Below are 18,508 nucleotides of genomic sequence, written 5' to 3' on the forward strand. Positions count from 1 at the left end.
CTCCAACCACAAGGGATGAATGCAGATTTCTCCAGCTTTCTCATTTCCCCTCCCCCCACTTTTTCTCAGTCCCAACCCTCAGACTCAGCACCGCCCTCTTGACCTGCAATCTTCTTCCCGACCTCTCTGCCCCCACCCCCTCACCTTAACCTCCTTCCACCTATCGTATCCCCAACGCCCCTCCACCAAGCCCCTCCTCCCTACCTTTTATCTTAGCCAGATTGGCACACCCTCCTCATTCCTGAAGAAGGGCTTATGCCCAAAATGTTGATTCTCCTGTTCCGTTGATGCTGCCTGACCTGCTGCGTTTTTCCAGCAACACATTTTTAAAATAATAAAAATGACCAGATTACACAGAACAATCTGAATCGTACGGATATTAGTACAATCTGCAACAGTAGGAATACTCAACCGAGCCAGATTTTCGATCCCCAAAAATCCATCTTATCAAACTTCTTTTAAAATTCTGTTTGTGGTTGGCTCCTAATGTAGCTTTTAAAAATTTGTAATAAGTTTCATTGTTTTCAGTGTTTCAAACTAGCATAGCTTGCTCAACGGTTGCCGTTTCCTGTAACAGTGTAAGGATAAACTCAGTATTTTATCCAATTTTATTGTTGTAGACCCAGTGCTGTTTAAAGTTGTGTAAAGTATGTCTGAAGATGAGTTCCCTCATTTTGTTTTCCTTGTATGTCTCTAATGTTTCATAAATTACTTATTAAAATAATTTAAAACTAAACTGTTATGGTTAAGAAAAAAGGATTAAGAAACCACGGGCAGATGGAGGTAAAATATCTCCACTGATTATCCAAGATCTAACTGAATGTCACAACATTCTCAAAGGTTAGAATGACCAGGAATAGGTGATAATACCCTCCCAGTAAACTCAGGGTCAATACACAATGGTGGGTTCAATGGCATTTCCTGTTATTACTGTATTAAACATACAGCTGGGGGTCTGGTTTGCCTTCAAGATGAGCTTTCGAACATACATCGATACCATTCCTACAGTCATCACTTACTTTGAACTCTCAACACTGTCTGGCTCCACATTCACCTCACTACGTTTCCTGCTGAAACCTTCATCCATATCTTTGTTCAACTAGTCAAGCCACAAGGCAACATGCTTTTGTCCAGCTTCCGAGATTCCACCCTCCATATAGTTCAGCTCATCCAAAGTATTGATGCACATGTCCTTTCCTCGCAGCATGGTCCATTTACCCATCACTGCTACATTCGCGGATCTACACACACTCCTGGTTAAACAATGTCTTCATTGTAAAGATCATGTTGTTGTTTACTACTCCCTCTAATACCTAGCTGCACAAAGCTAAGTTCAGGACTTTTTTCTCTAAAGCTCTCTTTTCCTTTAAGACACAACTTAAAACTGACCTCTTTGTCCGAGGCTTTAATCAAATGATTAAATAGCTGAGGTGACACGGCACATCCCCCAATCTACCGTTACCAACAAGCCAGAAGATGAACATTGGCTCAATGGAAAGTACAGGAGGGCATACCAGGAACAGCACCAGGCAACTTGGTGAAGTAGTTTGGCGCACTGACCTTTATACCGCTGAGGCCAAACGCCAGCTCGCGGACACCTCCTCTTATCGCCCCTTGACCACGACCCCACCTCCCACCACCAAACCATCATCTCCCAGACCATCCATAACCTCATCACCTCAGGGGATCTCCCATCCACCACCTCCAACCTCATAGTCCCACAACCCCGCACCGCCCGTTTCTACCTCCTGCCCAAAATCCACAAACCTGCCTGCCCCGGCCGACCCATTGTCTCAGCCTGCTCCTGCCCCACCGAACTCATCTCCCAATACCTCGACACGGTTCTGTCCCCTTTAGTCCAAGAACTCCCCACCTACGTTCGGGACACCACCCACGCCCTCCACCTTCTCCAGGATTTTCGCATCCCCGGTCCCCAACGCCTTATTATCACGATGGACATCCAGTCCCTGTACACCTCCATCCCCCATCACGAAGGACTCAAAGCCCTCCGCTTCTTTCTTTCCCGCCGCACCAACCAGTACCCTTCCACTGACACCCTCCTTCGACTGACTGAACTGGTCCTCACTCTGAATAACTTCTCTTTCCAATCCTCCCACTTCCTCCAAACTAAAGGAGTTGCCATGGGCACCCGCATGGGCCCCAGCTATGCCTGCTACTTCGTAGGATATGTGGAACAGTCCATCTTCCGCAGCTACACTGGCACCACCCCCCACCTTTTCCTCCGCTACATCGATGACTGTATCGGCGCTGCCTCGTGCTCCCACGAGGAGGTTGAACAGTTCATCAACTTTACTAACACCTTCCATCCCGACCTCAAATTCACCTGGACTGTCTCAGACTCCTCCCTCCCCTTCCTAGACCTTTCCATTTCTAGCTCGGGCGACCGACTCAACACAAACATCTACTATAAACCGACTGACCCCCACAGCTACCTGGACTACACCTCCTCCCACCCTGCCCCCTGTAAAAACTCCATCCCCATATTCCCAATTCCTTCGTCTCCACCGCATCTACTCCCAGGAGGACCAGTTCCAACACCGCACAGCCCACATGGCCTCCTTCTTCAAGGACCGCAGAGTCCCCCAGACGTGATCGACGATGCCCTCCACCGCATCTCCTCCACTTCCCGCTCCTCCGCCCTTGAGCCCCGCTCCTCCAACCGCCACCAAGACAGAACCCCACTGGTTCTCACCTACCACCCCACCAACCTCTGTATACAGCGTATCATCCGCCATCATTTCTGCCACCTCCAAACGGACCCCACCACCAGGGATATATTTCCCTCCCCTCCCCTATCAGTGTTCCGCAAAGACCACTCCCTTCGTGACTCCCTCGTCAGGTCCACACCCCTCACCAACCCAACCTCCACTCCCGGCACCTTCCCCTGCAACCGCAGGAAATGTAAAACTTGCGCCCACACCTCCTCCCTCACTTCTCTCCAAGGCCCCAAGGGATCCTTCCATATCCGCCACAAGTTCACCTGTACCTCCACACACATCATCTATTGCATCCGCTGCACCCAATGTGGCCTCCTCTAAATTGGGGAGACGGGCCGCTTACTTGCGGAATGCTTCAGAGAACACCTCTGGGACGCCCAGACCAACCAACCCAACCACCCCGTGGCTCAACACTTTAACTCTCCCTCCCACTCCACCGAGGACATGCAGGTCCTTGGACTCCTCCACCGGCAGAACATAACAACACGACGGCTGGAGGAGGAGCGCCTCATCTTCCGCCTGGGAACCCTCCAACCACAAGGGATGAACTCAGATTTCCCCAGTTTCCTCATTTCCCCTCCACCCACCTTGTCTCAGTCGGTTCCCTCAACTCAGCACCACCCTCCTAACCTGCAATCTTCTTCCTGGCCTCTCCGCTCCCACCCCACTTCGGCCTATCACCCTCACCTTGACCTCCTTCCACCTATCACATCTCCATCGCCCCTCCCCCAAGTCCCTCCTCCCTACCTTTTATCTTAGCCTGCTTGGCACACTCTCCTCATTCCTGATGAAGGGCTTATGTCCGAAACGTCGAATTTCCTATTCCTTGGATGCTGCCTAACCTGCTGTGCTTTAACCAGCAACACATTTTCAGCTGTGATCTCCAGCATCTGCAGACCTCATTTTTTAACCGAAGCTTAAACACAAGTATACTTACAAGCCAGACAGCCAAATCAGCAAATGATAGTCAGAGCTAAGCAATTTGACACCCAAAGGGTCGGATCTAGGCTCTGAAGTCCCATCATATCCAGTCATGAATGGTGGTGGATAATGAAATAACTCACTGGAGGAAAAGACTTCATAAAAATCTCCATCTTCAGCTGTGTGTGTGTGTGTGTGTGTGTGTGTGTGTGTGTGTGTGTGTGTGTATATATACACACACGCAGGGGACAAGTGATAAGGCTAAGCATTTGCAACAACATTCAGCCAGGGATACCAAGGCCATTATCTATGTTGGCCTTCTCCCAAGATACCACACTTCAGCCAATTCGATTCACTCCATACAATATCAAGAAATGTCTGAAGCCATTGGATACTGCAAAGACTATGGGCCCTATCAATATTCCAGCAATAATATCAAAGACATGTGCTCCTGATTTAGCTGCACCCCTGGCCAAGTTATTCCTATACAGTTACAATACTGGCATTGGCATCTATCCGACAATGTGGAAAATTGTCCAGCTATGTCCCGTCCACAAAAAACAGATTAAATCCAACCCGGCCATTTACTGCCCCATCAATCTAGACTTGGTCATCAGCAAAATGATGAAAGCTGTTGTTGATGACCGTGCTATTAAACAATACTTTTCAAAAATAACCTATTCAATGACATTCAGTTGGTTCTGCCACTTGGTTCCTGAACTCTTACAGGCTTGGGCCATACATAAAAAAGTTGAACTCAACAGGGAAAAAGGAGGATGGCTGCCCTGGGGGAAGCAACATTTGACTGAGTATTGTATCAAGGAGCCCTAGCAAAATTGCAGACAAGCTGAATCAAGGAGAAAACTCTCTACCAGTTGGAGCCATACTTGGCAAAGAGAGGCTGAGGTAGTTGTTGGAGATCAATCAACTCCAGGCTATCACTGCAGGAATTCCTCAGGGTAGGTATCATCTAATCATGATGGCATCAGAGATGTCATGACACCCCTGGAGCAGATGGGACTTGCACCTGGGCCTCCCTGAGGCCCAGGTGCATCTACAGTCTCCAGATGTAGGGACACTATCACTATAACACAAGACACCGTAATTCCTCACGGCAATGCCTAGAATTAATCATCTCCAGTTGCTTCATCTAATACCTTCCATCCATCATCAGCAGTGGGGATGTTTGCTCATGATTTGCAACTCCTCAAATACTGAAATATCCATGGCCTGGAACACATTCAGGCTTGGGTTGATATGGAGCAGGAGAAAGTGAGGACTGCAGATGCTGGAGATCAGAGCTGAAAATGTGTTGCTGGAAAAGCACAGCAGATCAGGCAGAATCCAAGGAACAGGAGAATCGACGTTTCGGGCATAAGCCCTTCTTCAGGAAACGGGTTGATATGGAGCAAGTAATATTACATCACACAAATGACAGGCACTATGCATCTCCAACAAGAAAGAATCCCACTTTTTATTCAGTGGAATTGCTATCGGTGTATTCTCCACCATTGTCATCCTGGGAGTTGCTATTGTCCAACGATATAATTACTGCAGCTAGAAAAGTGGGTCATGATCACACAGCATTGTCCTTTGATGCGAAGGGCACTGCTTGTCACTGGCCACCCGGGTGTTTTCCTGTCTTCCTGGTGGTGGAAATTGAATAAAGATTTGTGCATTTTGTGTCTCTCACTGTGTCTCACACCTATACACACACACCAGGGGTGCTGGGGAAAAATAAGCACTATCGCAGTTAGATGGTAGTGTGGGGGTTAAATAAAAAAAAAGAGGGGATCCATCCCTGCCCCCTGCCCCCCACTTCACTCACTGATTGCACAGCATTGCCCTTTGATGTGAAGGGCACTGCTCGTCACTGGCCACCTGGGTGTTTTCGAAAGAAAATTTTAAAAAAAGAGAAAAAGAAAAAAAAGAAAAAAAAGAAAAGTGGGTCAGATACCAAATCTCCTGCAGCCAGTAACTCACCACCTGACTCTCCAAAGCTTGTCCGTCTACAAGGTATGAATCAGAGATGGTGGCATACTCCACACCTACCTGGATGGGTATGGCTACAACAACACTCAAGAAGCTTTGACACCTTCCAGGACAAAGCAGCTCACTTGATTAGCACCACATCCACCATCTTCAACATTCATTCTGTCCATCACCAGTGCACAGCAGCTGCAGTGTATATGATCTACAAGATGCAGCAACACACCAAGGCTTCTTCCACAACATTGTCCAAACCTGAAATCCCCACTGTCATTAGATTTGAATGACAAGGGCAGCAAATACATAGGATCATCATGTCCTCCAAGCTCCCTCCAATTACTCACTATCCTGAGCTGAAGCCATATTGCCCTTCTCCCACGGTCACTGGGTCAAAATTCCACAACCACCTCCCTAATGGCAATGTGATTATACAAATATCACAAGGTCTACAGGGTTCAAGAAGGCTCCTTCCCAGCACCTTCTCAACTACAATGAGAATAGACAATAAAGGCTGGCCCAGTCAGAGACACTGTCATCCTGTGAATAAAGCGAATCCAACTTGTGAACATACCAAGAGTTAGTGAATTGCTGTATAATGCTGTATAATTGACATTATTCCACTGTTAGAAAACAGATCGTGGTATCACCTATCCCAAGAGTTTCAAGAATTTGTTATGTATTCAAAGTAAATATGAATTAACCCCAAAATAGAAATTTCTGGTTGATATTTCATAGCTTTGTGGTTTTGCTAATGAAAGTTATATCACTTATTCTCAGAGGTCCAGAAAGGGAACAATTGAAATTGTGGAATCTCACTCAGGCAAATAGGAAACTGCTCCTGAATAACTTCATTTTTTTATTTTCAAGAATTATTTTCCCCTCTGAATCAAATCTTTCTCTCTCTCTATTTCTTTTTCTGTATCTATGTTGACTCTAATTCAGCCGATTTCCTTCTCTATCATTCCTTTCCCTCAATTCTTGTGTTTCGTGACTTCGGAGAGACACTAGCAGTCCCTGTGGTTGACCAGGATCCCAGTCTTCCCACTGTCACATCTTCAAGTTATGCTGCAGAATTAGAGTTGAAGAATTGATTATGAAAATCCAATTCATAAACTGACCAGCTCCAGCAATGTCCTGGTCATTGTTAAGATTTCCATATATTAATGAATTTTAAAATAACAAATGGTCAACACGGTCCTTCATGAACTGTGTCATCTCCAGCATCAACATTAACAGTTATTGAAGTAAACTACCCCCATAATTCATATTCTAAGGTTCAGTTTACCCTCTTCACTGCCTTTTTTTGTTTATTTTTATCAGATTCAGTCTTTGTGAAGCACCTGGGAATTTTTCTACTTCAAAAAAATACTAAATCAAGATAAGCTCTCATTTTAGTAAATTCCTATAGATCTTCTCTGGAATCCCAGAATTACTTAAAGTTTTGAAAGAGGAGGGCACAAGATTTGCATTGTTGCAGCACTTTTCACAATCTCTGTGCATTCCTACAAGTTGTACAGTCGACCAAGTATCATTCAAAGTGTGGTCATTGTTGTAAAGTAATTTGCACACCACAGGATCACACAAACTGCAATTAAATAAATGACCAGGTAATCTGTTTTAGTGACAATGATTGAGGGAAAACTCCCAAGTTCTTTTCCAAAATGGTCACAGACTCTTTCACAAACAGTCTGTGAAAACAATCTATAAAACCTACAGCTCCAACAGCGCAGCACCACCTCGGTGCTGCTCTTGGGGATGTTCAGCCTTGATTACACAGATCAGGTCTTCAGAGAGGGAGGTGAACTCATAAAAGGTCTGACTTAAAGCTAGAAGGGTTTCCCCAAAGAAAAATGGCTGGTAAACTTGAATTGCAGCCAATGTAGGGAATCCACTGCAGGTCAGAAATGATGATGATGATGAGGAGGAGGAGGAACGATGGCGGGGATGCAGCAGAATCTTTAACCCTAAACTGGGTGAGGCCGCATTTGGCATTTGACAAAAAATAATAGGCTCAGACTGAAAGTTTCTATGGCAACTACAGCCAAGGCAGAGCTCACCCCACCTGGTAACCATGACAACAACCTCCCCCCGCCCCGCCCCGCCCTCACCATCTGGGGCACATCATCACCAAACCCCGATGATGAAAGAACAAATAGTCCAAGAACGAAAAAGTTTAAAGACTGAAGGTGTTTAATCAAAGGTAGAATTACTCACGGACTCAAGGCACCTCGCTCCAGCAGCTGACTCTCTGTCACTGGCGCCTCTTGATGACGACAAGAACCTATCTATTCAGGTGCCTGTGTGCTGAGCGCAGTTCATTAAAGCAGGGCCCTTTTTTCCCAATATTTGTGACAATAATTTATCTTGTGCTTCGCTGTGGATTGGAAGGGTGGCTGCAGAGGCGGCGGACAATTTGGGGTCCTCAAGGATCTCGCTTCCTGTATGGAAGGCGGGCGTCCGCGGCCATCTTTGTGAGGGGCACATGGCTGAAGGAAGCGACAATGTTGAGTGAATGGTGGCCATATTTTTAAGTGGCAGATAACACTGGAAGCGTCCTCCGCTTTTACTCCACCTTTGTGAGGGGCAGATGGTTTCAGGAAGCGGTCAAATTAGTTGGATAGCAGCCATATTTGTAAGGGGCAAAATGCGAGGTGACGTCACACGCCTTTGCCTCCAACTTTGTGAGGGGCAAAGTACAGATTGCCCCTCTGGACTGAACGCCATGTTTATGAGGGGCGATGGGTGATCTCTTATAAATTATTCACAGAATTTGTCCCTAAATCACATTTTCCCAGTTCATGAAAATGTATTCCTCGCCAATTTTAACCCCTACTATTTAAATTATCTTCTAATTTCAGGCCGAGGTTCACAAATATAAATACAGCAATTTGTTCTTGATATTTTTGAAAGTAATAGCTTTATGCTCCGATAAATGTAAACATCTAGAGACATTTGACATCAATTGTTAGATTCTACTTCTCTTACCGATTCAACCATGTCTTTTTTGTTTCTTTTAAGCGTTTTATCCAGACACTTCCGGTTGATGAGCCCCGCACAAACATGGCGCCGTGTTTTTAATAAACTTTATTGACAGCTGCTCAGGCCGGGGCCTGGGAGGACGATGGAGGAAGACATGAACAAGGCTGATGCACAAGAGGGTTCCAGGCCTCCCTGCAGCAATGACACCAAGAGGCACAAAGAGATGGAGAATGTAGCCCTTCAAACCAGCCTGAACTTGGGTCAAAGGAAGAGTCCAGAGGAAGAGCAGAGGCCAAGCCTCCCAAACTCAACCCAAGAGCCAGAGGGGAGCAGGCATAGGCCAAATGGGGAATTGGAGCTGACTCAAACTGACCACCTCAACAAACGCCTCCTCACCTCCTTCTTGGAGAAGATCAACCAGCCTAACTTCAACTTTCCCAACCTGCAGCAGCTCAATAGCCAGCCTGAGGACTCCAATAAGATGCAGGAGGATTGGTGAGGTCCAGGAAGCAAATGTGGACAGCTAGTTTCCAGATGTAAGCTTTTGTGGGTTTCTCTGGACTGTGTAAGATGGGAACTGAGACCCTTTTCTGAACACATTTTGACTGTTTTATGTTATCAACTATTATCAGCCAGTGCTCCAAAATAAATCTTATGGATAGACATCACAGTTAAGGATCGGAAGACTAAGTGGATTCAGTTTCTTCTCAAATGTCAAGCCAGTTGATCTATTTCAGACCACTTTACAGTTCTAATCACTGAATGCAAAAGGGGTATTTTGAAATGTACTAGGTTTTAAAATTTTGTTCTAATTTGATTTCAAATATTGTATTTTCATAAGCAAAGCTGCTGAGATTGATCATTTTTACTGAAGATCACAATAAATGTTTTATCTAGAATTTGAAACTGTGATTTTTGTCAAATTAATTAATTATTTTCATTTGACTGAGCTTGTAATTATTTTTAAAGGATTCTTGAGCGTAAATTGGAAGAGATTCTTTTGCAGCTGTACCTCTGTTGGTGGCACATTCACCACAGAGGGGTGCCTCCAACACAATACATCCTGCCTCAAGTTAGAGACCAAACAGTTTGCAGTCTTCCAGATTCTGTCACCCTAGTGTCTTGTGCAATTGCAACAAGATGTCCCTATTTTTAAATTCCATTCCTTTAGCAATAAGTGCCAAATTGCATTTGCCTTTCTTAATCTAACTTCCTGAGATTCATGCACACAGCCACTCAGATCCCTCTTTACTGAAATTTCCCTCTTTTTCAATAATAAGGTGCCTTTTTAATGAACTGTTTACCCTTCAGCTGCGTATACTTGTTACTGCTAGCTGTATTCCTGTTTGAAGAACTTTTGCCCGAAACGTCGATTTTTCTGCTCCTTGGATGTTACCTGAACTGCTGTGCTTTTCCAGCACCACTCTAACCCTGCTCTGGGTGCAAGGCTCACTCTGTGGAAACTGGAGCCTGTGCCCCATCCTGACCGCTGTTGAGATCTGGAGCTGAGTGGCAGCACAACCTGGCTCAGTGAGACCTGCATCATTCACCCTGCCACCTCCAGCTTGCTACCTGCATTGAGGAGGTGCTCTGCAAATTGCTATGAGCATTTACCACAGCCCCCGTGAGGGATCCTGCCCAATCCCCAGCTTGTGCCATTGATTGAGAAAATCAGATATCCCAGCAAGGTTAAAAAAACATGATTGGGGGAAAAAATGCACAGGAGGAAAAGACCTGTGATTGGAGAGGAAGGCTGTCTTGATTTGAAACATTAACTCTGATTTCTCTCCCCAGATGCTGCCAGATGTACTGAGCTTTTCCAGGAATTTCTTATTCTGCCTCTGATTTACTGCATCCACAGTTCTTTCATGTTAACAACACTTTTAGAAGCAGTGCCTCTTACAGATTCTGTCTGTCTTGCACTACATCCTAACCTGCTGCTGCTGCTCCAATCAAAATATGCAGGAGTGTCCTATCTGAATTTTAGTTGCCCTGTTTGTGGGAGCTTGCTGTGCACATTTGCTGCTGCCTTTTTCATATTACAGCGATGACGAGACATTATTGTTTTCCTGATGTCAATTCAAATTTATGTATTGGCCCCCGTACACCAGGAAGAACCTGCCTGCTTTTTCTTTGAAATAGTGCTATCAATCTCTTACATTGAACTGAGCTGGCAGATGAAACTTTTGTTTAAAACATCTTGTATGAAACGTGGTGTCTCTGACCGTGTAGCATTCCCTCAGCCCTGGTGTGTCAGCTTAGGGACTTATGGATGCCTGGCATTAATTTCAGACTGAGATGAGGAGAAATTTCTTTACCCTGTAGCATTCTCTGCAACAGAAAGAGATTGAGACCCAAACATTGAATATTGTCAGGAAGGAGTTAGATATAGATCTTAGATCTAAAGGGACCAATGGGTATGAGGATCTGCTGTGCTCATATTGAACAGTGAAGCAGACACACAAAGGGACTGTTCTTGAACCTATTTTCTGTGCTTCTAACAGTTTAGTGTCGAGGGGCTTTGGGTGTTCCACTTCATAAAACTGTGGATCAGGTTTTAAAATTCACATTTTGGGCTTGGGAATGAGTTGAAACTGGAATCTATCACACATCCTATGGTTTGGATCATTGACATGGGTCTGAAAGGGTTAATACTGAGCCAAAACATAATCACCGCTCACTGTAATGTTGTCATATGGCCTTGTGGGAAGAATAGTTTAGGATCTTTGAGGAAGGGGAACCTAACAGCAGGGCCTCTTCAAAGACTGTGTAACAACACCCATCATAACAAAGGAAGCTGAAACTAGTTACTAACATGCTCTGTATCTTGTTTCTGTTCACAAAGGCGTCTTTTTCTATCTATCTATATGTATATAAAAATACTTGAAAGAAACATAAAGAAAGGCTTAAGGGTCCTCTTGTGCTACAGTGGTACAGTCCCTAAAATAAATGTATTGAACAAATCGGGGCCCTCTTTCTTCTAAAAAAAAGAAAAAATATCTATATTTTGTTATCAACACAAGACTCTTCTAGTTAGACCAAGGAAGAGTTTTTCCTGTATTGAAGTGGACCAATCAGACCCTGTAGGATTCTATATTTAAAGAGATTGGTGGAAACAGCTCCTACAGCCATACGGCAGGCTGGGATGTGGGAGGGTTCGGGAGAAGGAGCTATTGGTGAAAACCCTTCGAGACCCATCTGACCCATGAGTCACTCGGTCACGCTGATAGCTCGGCCATCAAGAGTTTCACTGGTGATGTCACTGGTATCCTCCCACTGACGACCAGACTGCACGGCACAGCAACCGCACCATCAGCTCTTCCCAATCAGCTCTCGTTAGGTTGAGGGGACAGAGACGACTTTTGGGCTCCACAGGAGCTAGGGATTATTATCACCCTGATTTAGACACGTTTCCATTGACCATGGGTGGCACAATGGCTCAGTAGTCAACTCTCCTGCTCCTCTGATGCTGCTGACTTGCTGTGCTTTTTCCAGCCCCACACTTTATCAACACTGACTTGCCAGCATCTGCACGCCTCACTATCTCCAAGTCACTGAAAATGCTCACCTTTTCTTCTGCACTACTTAGATGTGTAGCCCTCAGTCTTGTTTTTGGGAATCAGTTTAGCTCAGTTGGCTGGACAGTTGGTTCACAGAACAGTATGATACCAATAGTATGGGTTCACTTCCTATTACTGGTTTGAGGTTGCCATGAAGGACTCTGCTTCTCAACCTGTTCTCTTGCCTAAGGTCTGGTGGCCCTCAGGTTAAATCACCACCAGTTGCTTCTCTCTAATGAGACAGCAGCCCCTATAGTTTGGTAAGACTATGGTGACGCACACAAGTCTTGTTTTTATTAAGTGCTTTACATTACAATGGAATTTCAAACATATTCTCCCCCAGTGCACTTTCCAATAAATTGTGAGCATTTTAAAAAGAACCTTACACAAATTATAGGATTCCATCTGATTCTGTGAGAGATAGCTGGGAGAAAGTGAGCACTGCAGATGCTGGAGATCCTCCAGAGTTGAGCATGTAGTGCTGGAAAAGCACAGCCGGTCAGGCAGCATCCGAGAAGCAGGAGAATCAACGTTTCAGGCATCAGCTCTTCAGGAATCTGTGTCATTAGTCTGTCAGAGATTGCTGGCTCACTTCCCTTCAGCAGCTCCTCAACAATTCCTCGAACATGGAACAAGCCCACATCAAAGTTGCATCATTTTTCTGCATTTGATTGTTTTTTTTAATTAATCTGTTCAGATGTGTCATGAGACACACTTGGAGCAGTTGGGACTGAAGCACAGACCTCCTGGTTCAGAGCGAGGAATGCAGCTGCTACACCACAAGATGTTACCAGCATTGGAGGGATTGAATAATAAACCTTATAGAGGTTTGTAAAATGGTCAGAAGTGTAGATAACTTAAATGGCGGGTGTCTTTTCCCCAGAGTGGGGGAGTTCAAATCTAGGGGGCATTTTTTCGAAGAGAGAGGAGAAAGATTTGAAAAAGATTTCAGGGGCAACTCTTTTACACAGAGAGTGGTTCATGTGTAGAATGAAGTTTCAAAGGAAGTGATGGATGTGGGTACATTTAAAATGCTTAAAAGACATTTGGATATGTACATAAATAAGAAATGTTTGGAGGGATATGGGCCAAACGCAGGCAGGTGGGACTAGTTTAGTTTGGGATTATGGTCAGCACGGACTGGTTGCACCGAAGGGACTGTTTCCGTGCTCTATGACTCTGTGAGTGGGATGTTTTTCACAGCAACATAGAAGTTGAGAGGTGACCTGATGGAGGTTTATAAAATCATGAGGGGCATGGATAAGGTAACTAGCAAAGTTCTTTTCCCCAGGGTGGGGGTAGTGCAAAACGAGAGGCCATAGGTTTAAGGTGAGAGGAGAAAGATTTAAAAGGGACCTGAGGGGCAACTTTTTCACACAAAGGATGGTGCATATGTGGAATAAACCTCCAGAGGAAGTGGTAGAGGTGAGTACAGTTACAACATTTAAAAGACATTTGGACAGGTACATGAATTGGGAAGGTTTAGAGGGAGATGGGCCAAACACAGACAAAATGGGCCTAGTTTAGTTAGGGAAACCTGGCTGACGTTGACGTGTTGAACTGAAGGGTCTGTTTCCATGCTACACGTCTCTAAGACTGTGAGCTCTTTACCTGCATTAGATACCAACACAAAGAATATTTCACGCCTGTGGTGAGTGCAAAAGTTCAGTAAAACATTCACGGCATGAAGTTGCTTTGGATTTGGGCTGAAATAGAAAGGTTGGAGGTCATGACAGAAAGTGTTAGCAGAAATGTTTCAACAGAAACTTCAGGGAAATCAATTTTACCCCAGATTCAGTGAAAGGGCTTAGGAGAAGCCCTGAATAAAATTAGGCTGTTTGGTTCAATCCACTCCTTATCCAACTGAGGTGCACTCTGTCCTATCCAGCCATATAATCTCCCACAGCTAATGTTCACTTTTCCCCCTTTTCTCCCACTATTTCATCTTCAAAGTTCTATACAAATGCTGTCCAAACGTCAAAAGTTGTCAGGAAGGTTGTGGGAATACAGCAGACTCAGGGTTGCCCTGATGGTGCTGTCCTGGAGCTGGGATCGCCGTTATAATGGTGTGCCATTGGCATGCTCCAGCACCTTGCGAAGACACGTCACCTTCTCCTCCAGGGCTTGAGTTTGAGTTGCCTGCCGTTCACACATGGTGCTCGCCTGTGACTCCAGCTTCCTCAGCTGGTTCTCATACTTCCTCTTGGCGTTTCGGTAGGCTGTCGACATGTTGCTGCATCACAGAAACGAGAGCTTTCATCAGATTGTTACTAATTCAAGCATCGATTTTAGCAACCTCACTAAATGCTGTGTAAAAACCGCGGAAAGTCGATGCAGAAAGTGAATGGGAAGTCGGCCTTTATTCCGAGGGGATTGGAATGTAAAACAGTGGAAATTATAAGATTGGATACATCTCCAGTCTGACCACATCCAGAGTAACTGGCTGCAGTTTTAGGTCCCATTCCTCAGGACGGGGGGCAGATCCTGACCTTGGTTTGGGGGGGGGGGGGGGGGGGTGGTGGGGGAACCACTTAGGTTGCTCAGAATGATCCTGGGGTTGAAAGGGTTAAATTGAGAACAGGTGTTTTTGGACTGACTTTGAATAATCTTGGATTAGGCCACACTCAGACTATTGTGTTCAATTCTGCTCACCACATTACAGGACGGATGTGGAGACTTTGGAGAGGGGGTAGAAGTGGTTGGTAATGAGCTGTAAGGAGAGGCTCGAAAAACTCAGGGGTTGTTTTCTCTGGAGCGGTGGAGGCTGATGGGGAGATTTGATAGAAGTCTATAAAACTATCAGATGCACAGATAGGGTTGAGGGTCAGAATCTTTTTCCCAGAGTTGAAACGTCTAATACAAGGAGGCATGCATTTAAGGTGAAAGGGGGAATGTTTAAAGGAAATGTAAGGGGCAAGACCTTTTACACAGAGAGTGTGACAAACACGCTGCCAGGGTCGAGAATGGAGGTAGATGCGATAGGGGCATTTAAGAAACTTTTCGATAAGCACATGAATATACAAGGGAAGGATATGGACCAAGGGCAGGCAGAAGGGATTAGTTTAATTTGGCGGCATGTTCAGCACAACATGATGGGCCAAAGGGCCTATTCCTGTGCTGTACTATTCGATGTTCTATGCTTTCCCACCTATTTTTATATCATATGCAAAATCAGCTAGAGTACATCCACGTTCCCTCATCCAGGTCATTAATAATCGTAAATAATTCTGGCCCTAGCACACTGATCCCTGTGGCACTGCACTCATTATGGATTGCCATCCTGAAAATATAACCCTCTCCCAACCCTCGGTCTTCTATCATTCAGCCAATTCTCTAGCCGTGCCAGTTTGGTATCCCCAATACCGTGGGCTCTTCTCTGATTAAGCAACTTTATGTGCAATGTTTCATCAAACACTTTTTGGAAATCCAAATATATTACATCCACAGCCCTTTCCTGTGTGTTCCTCCTTAAAGAATTTGTCACGCAAGATTTCCCCTTCATGAAGCCATGCTGACTCTGCTTGACCATATCACAGAAGGCTCTACTGCTACATCCTTTATAATGGACCCTCTCACATCCCCTGTGACAGATATTAAACTAACTGGTCTATAGTTGCCTTTCCTTCTGTCTCCCTTTTTGAGTAAAAGTGTTACATTGGATGCTTCCCAATCCTTGGGACTATTCCAGAATCTAAGAATTCCCAAAAGATTACTATCAGTGCATCCAATATCTCTATTGCTACTTGCTTTAACATCCTGGGATGCATCCCATCGGGTCCAGAGGACTTATCAACCTCCAAACTCATTAGTATTCCTCGTACCTTTTCTCTATTGATAATTATTGTGTTTATTTCCTTTTCCCCATTGTCCCCAGATTGTTTAGTATTTGTAGAAAGCTACTCATTCTGTCTCCTGTGAAGACAGATGCAAAGTATTTACTCAACCTCTCTGCCATTTCCTTATTTCCAGTTATTATTTTCTGTATGGAACCAATGTTCAATTTGGCTTCTCCCTTTTCATAAATTTCAAAAAACTCATGACCTATTTTTATATTACTTGCTTATTTACCTTCAAGGTTTGTTTGTTATTGGCTATCTTTTGTGGCTGTTAAAACTTCCCCAATCCCTTGATTTACCTCTGATCTTTGCCACACTGTATGTTATTACCTTTCAATTTGATATTATCCATAATTTCCTTGCTTAACCATGGTTGGTTTATCCCCTATATAGAATCCTTCCTCACTGGGATATATCTTTATTGTGAGACATGAACCAGTTTCTTAAATATTTGCCATTTATCTTCAACCATATTTTATGCCAAACTGCTTTCCCAGTCCATTCCAGCCAGCCCCTCCCATGTCCCTATGTAATCACTCTTGTTTAAGTTTAGTATAGTTATTTCTGACCCAGATTTCTCACTCTCAAACTGCTAAATTCTATCATGTTATGATCACTGTTTCCTAGGAGATCTTTTACTCTGAGATTATTTATTATTTAATATGCTTCACTACACATTACCAGCACAAAATAACCTGATCCATGGATCCACAACATTTTGTTCTTGCAAACTATTCCAAGTTCTTCCTCATGGAAATCTCTACTAATTTGGTTTTCCCAGAACACATTAAGATGAAGGTCATCAATGATTAACATCTTTCCAACTTGCCCTAATTATCTCCTGATTATTCTCTGTCCTACTGTGTAGCTATTATGAAGGGGCCTAGGGACTATACCCAGCTGTGTCTTCATTCCCTTTGTTATTTCTGATTTACACTGATAAGGATTTTACATCTTCCAGTCAAAGGTATTTTTTTGCTATTGTATTTATTCCATCTTGTACTAACAAAGCTATCCCACCAACATTTCCTTCCTGCCTGTTCTTATGAAAAGTCACCCACCCTGAATATTTACTTCCAGCTTTAATCTCCAGTAACCATGTCTCCATAATGGTTACAAGATCCTACTCACTACCCTCTCTATTAGTGCTGTTATTCCACATACTTTGATTTGCATATTATGTGCATTTAAGTAAAGAGTCATTAATTTGTCCTTTTTATCACCTTCCCCTCTCCCCTGACTCCATTCGCTGCTTTTTAAAAATCTTTATACACCCTGTACCTTCCTTCCCAAATGAGGTATCAGTACAACAAAGTTACCCTGTAATACCAGAGGGTCCCTTTGTTGTGTAATTGTACACATTTCCCCGACCCCGGTTCTATGCAGTTTAAATCATCCTTTACTCCAACTCCTCGTCTTATTGAGCTCAATAGAAAAACACTCACCATTCCCCGTTCAGGTCCTGGGATCTTCCTCACCAAAATACCCACACCCAGAGCGCTGTTACACACCAGTCCATTTAAATTTCAATGGCCCTGTTTTAATGCATACCTGTATGTTTTCCTCAGCTCACTGGCTAGTTCCTCAGACTGAACCTTCTGTGTATGATTGCTTCTTAGCAGCTTCTCCAGTGATGTCACCAGCACCTCAGCCCGTTCCCTCAGTTCATTTTGTCTGTGAGGCAAATCACATCAGTTTGAATCCTTTCACAAACAACAGATTCGATTACAACATTGGAACTTGGTGAATGGGTTTCCTAAACACCTTTGAGAAAGGTTACTGTATCCCAACACTGTCCCATCAAACACCCCAGAAGAGGTACAGCACAGTTAGATGCAGAGTAAGGCTCCCCATCAAAGCAGCATCTTTGATACTAATTTTCACTCCACATGATACCAAGAAATGGCTTGAGGCACCTCTGGACACTGCAAAGACCGTGGGCCCTGACAATGTTCTAACAGTAGTGCTAAAGACTCAATGTTTCAAAATTAGCAATGTCCTTATCCATTCGTGACTCCTCTGATACTGTAGCAGTCCATTTCTAAATGCAGCAAGACCCGCACAATATCCGGATACAGGATAATAAGTGGCAAGTAGCATTCATGCTCGTCAAGTGCCAGGCAATGAAGTCTGCAATAAGAGAGTATCTAACCACCATCCTTTGACACTCAATGGTGTTACCATCACTGAATCCCACACTACTGACATCTTGGGGGTTACCATTGACCAGAAACTGAACTGGAGTTAGACAGCGCCTTCCAAACCCATAACCTCTACTATCTACAAAGAAAAGGGCAGCAGATACATGGGAACACCACCCCCTGCAAGTTCCCCTCCGAGCCACTCACCATCCTGACTTGGGAATATATCCTTGTTCCTTCAATGTTCCTTCTCTGGGTAAAACTCCTGAAATTCTCTCTCTAAGGGCATTGTGGGTCTACCAACAGCACACAGGCCACAGCGGTTCAAGAAGGCAGCTCACCCC

At 44.4% G+C, this 18,508-nt stretch overlaps 2 protein-coding genes across 4 annotated transcripts in view; both read right to left on the minus strand.

Moving 5' to 3' along the window:
• ccdc124 (coiled-coil domain containing 124) overlaps positions 1-7,927 on the minus strand; it is a 31,209-nt gene extending 23,282 nt beyond the window's left edge. The window contains exon 1 of the mRNA XM_060846105.1: positions 7,863-7,927. The gene's annotated coding sequence lies outside the window, so the exon portion shown is untranslated. The remainder of the gene's footprint in view (positions 1-7,862) is intronic.
• Positions 7,928-12,440: 4,513 nt separating this feature from the next.
• LOC132828938 (colorectal mutant cancer protein-like) overlaps positions 12,441-18,508 on the minus strand; it is a 32,718-nt gene continuing 26,650 nt past the window's right edge. For all 3 annotated transcript variants that reach the window (XM_060846153.1, XM_060846152.1, XM_060846151.1), the window contains 2 exons: positions 17,575-17,697; positions 12,441-14,420 (listed from right to left, as the gene is read on the minus strand). In XM_060846153.1, coding sequence (XP_060702136.1) covers positions 14,246-14,420; positions 17,575-17,697 — 298 coding nt within the window. In that variant the 3' untranslated portion in view covers positions 12,441-14,245. The remainder of the gene's footprint in view (positions 14,421-17,574; positions 17,698-18,508) is intronic.

The sequence above is a fragment of the Hemiscyllium ocellatum genome, chromosome 28 (assembly GCF_020745735.1).
Source record: "Hemiscyllium ocellatum isolate sHemOce1 chromosome 28, sHemOce1.pat.X.cur, whole genome shotgun sequence".
Lineage (NCBI taxonomy): Eukaryota > Metazoa > Chordata > Chondrichthyes > Orectolobiformes > Hemiscylliidae > Hemiscyllium > Hemiscyllium ocellatum.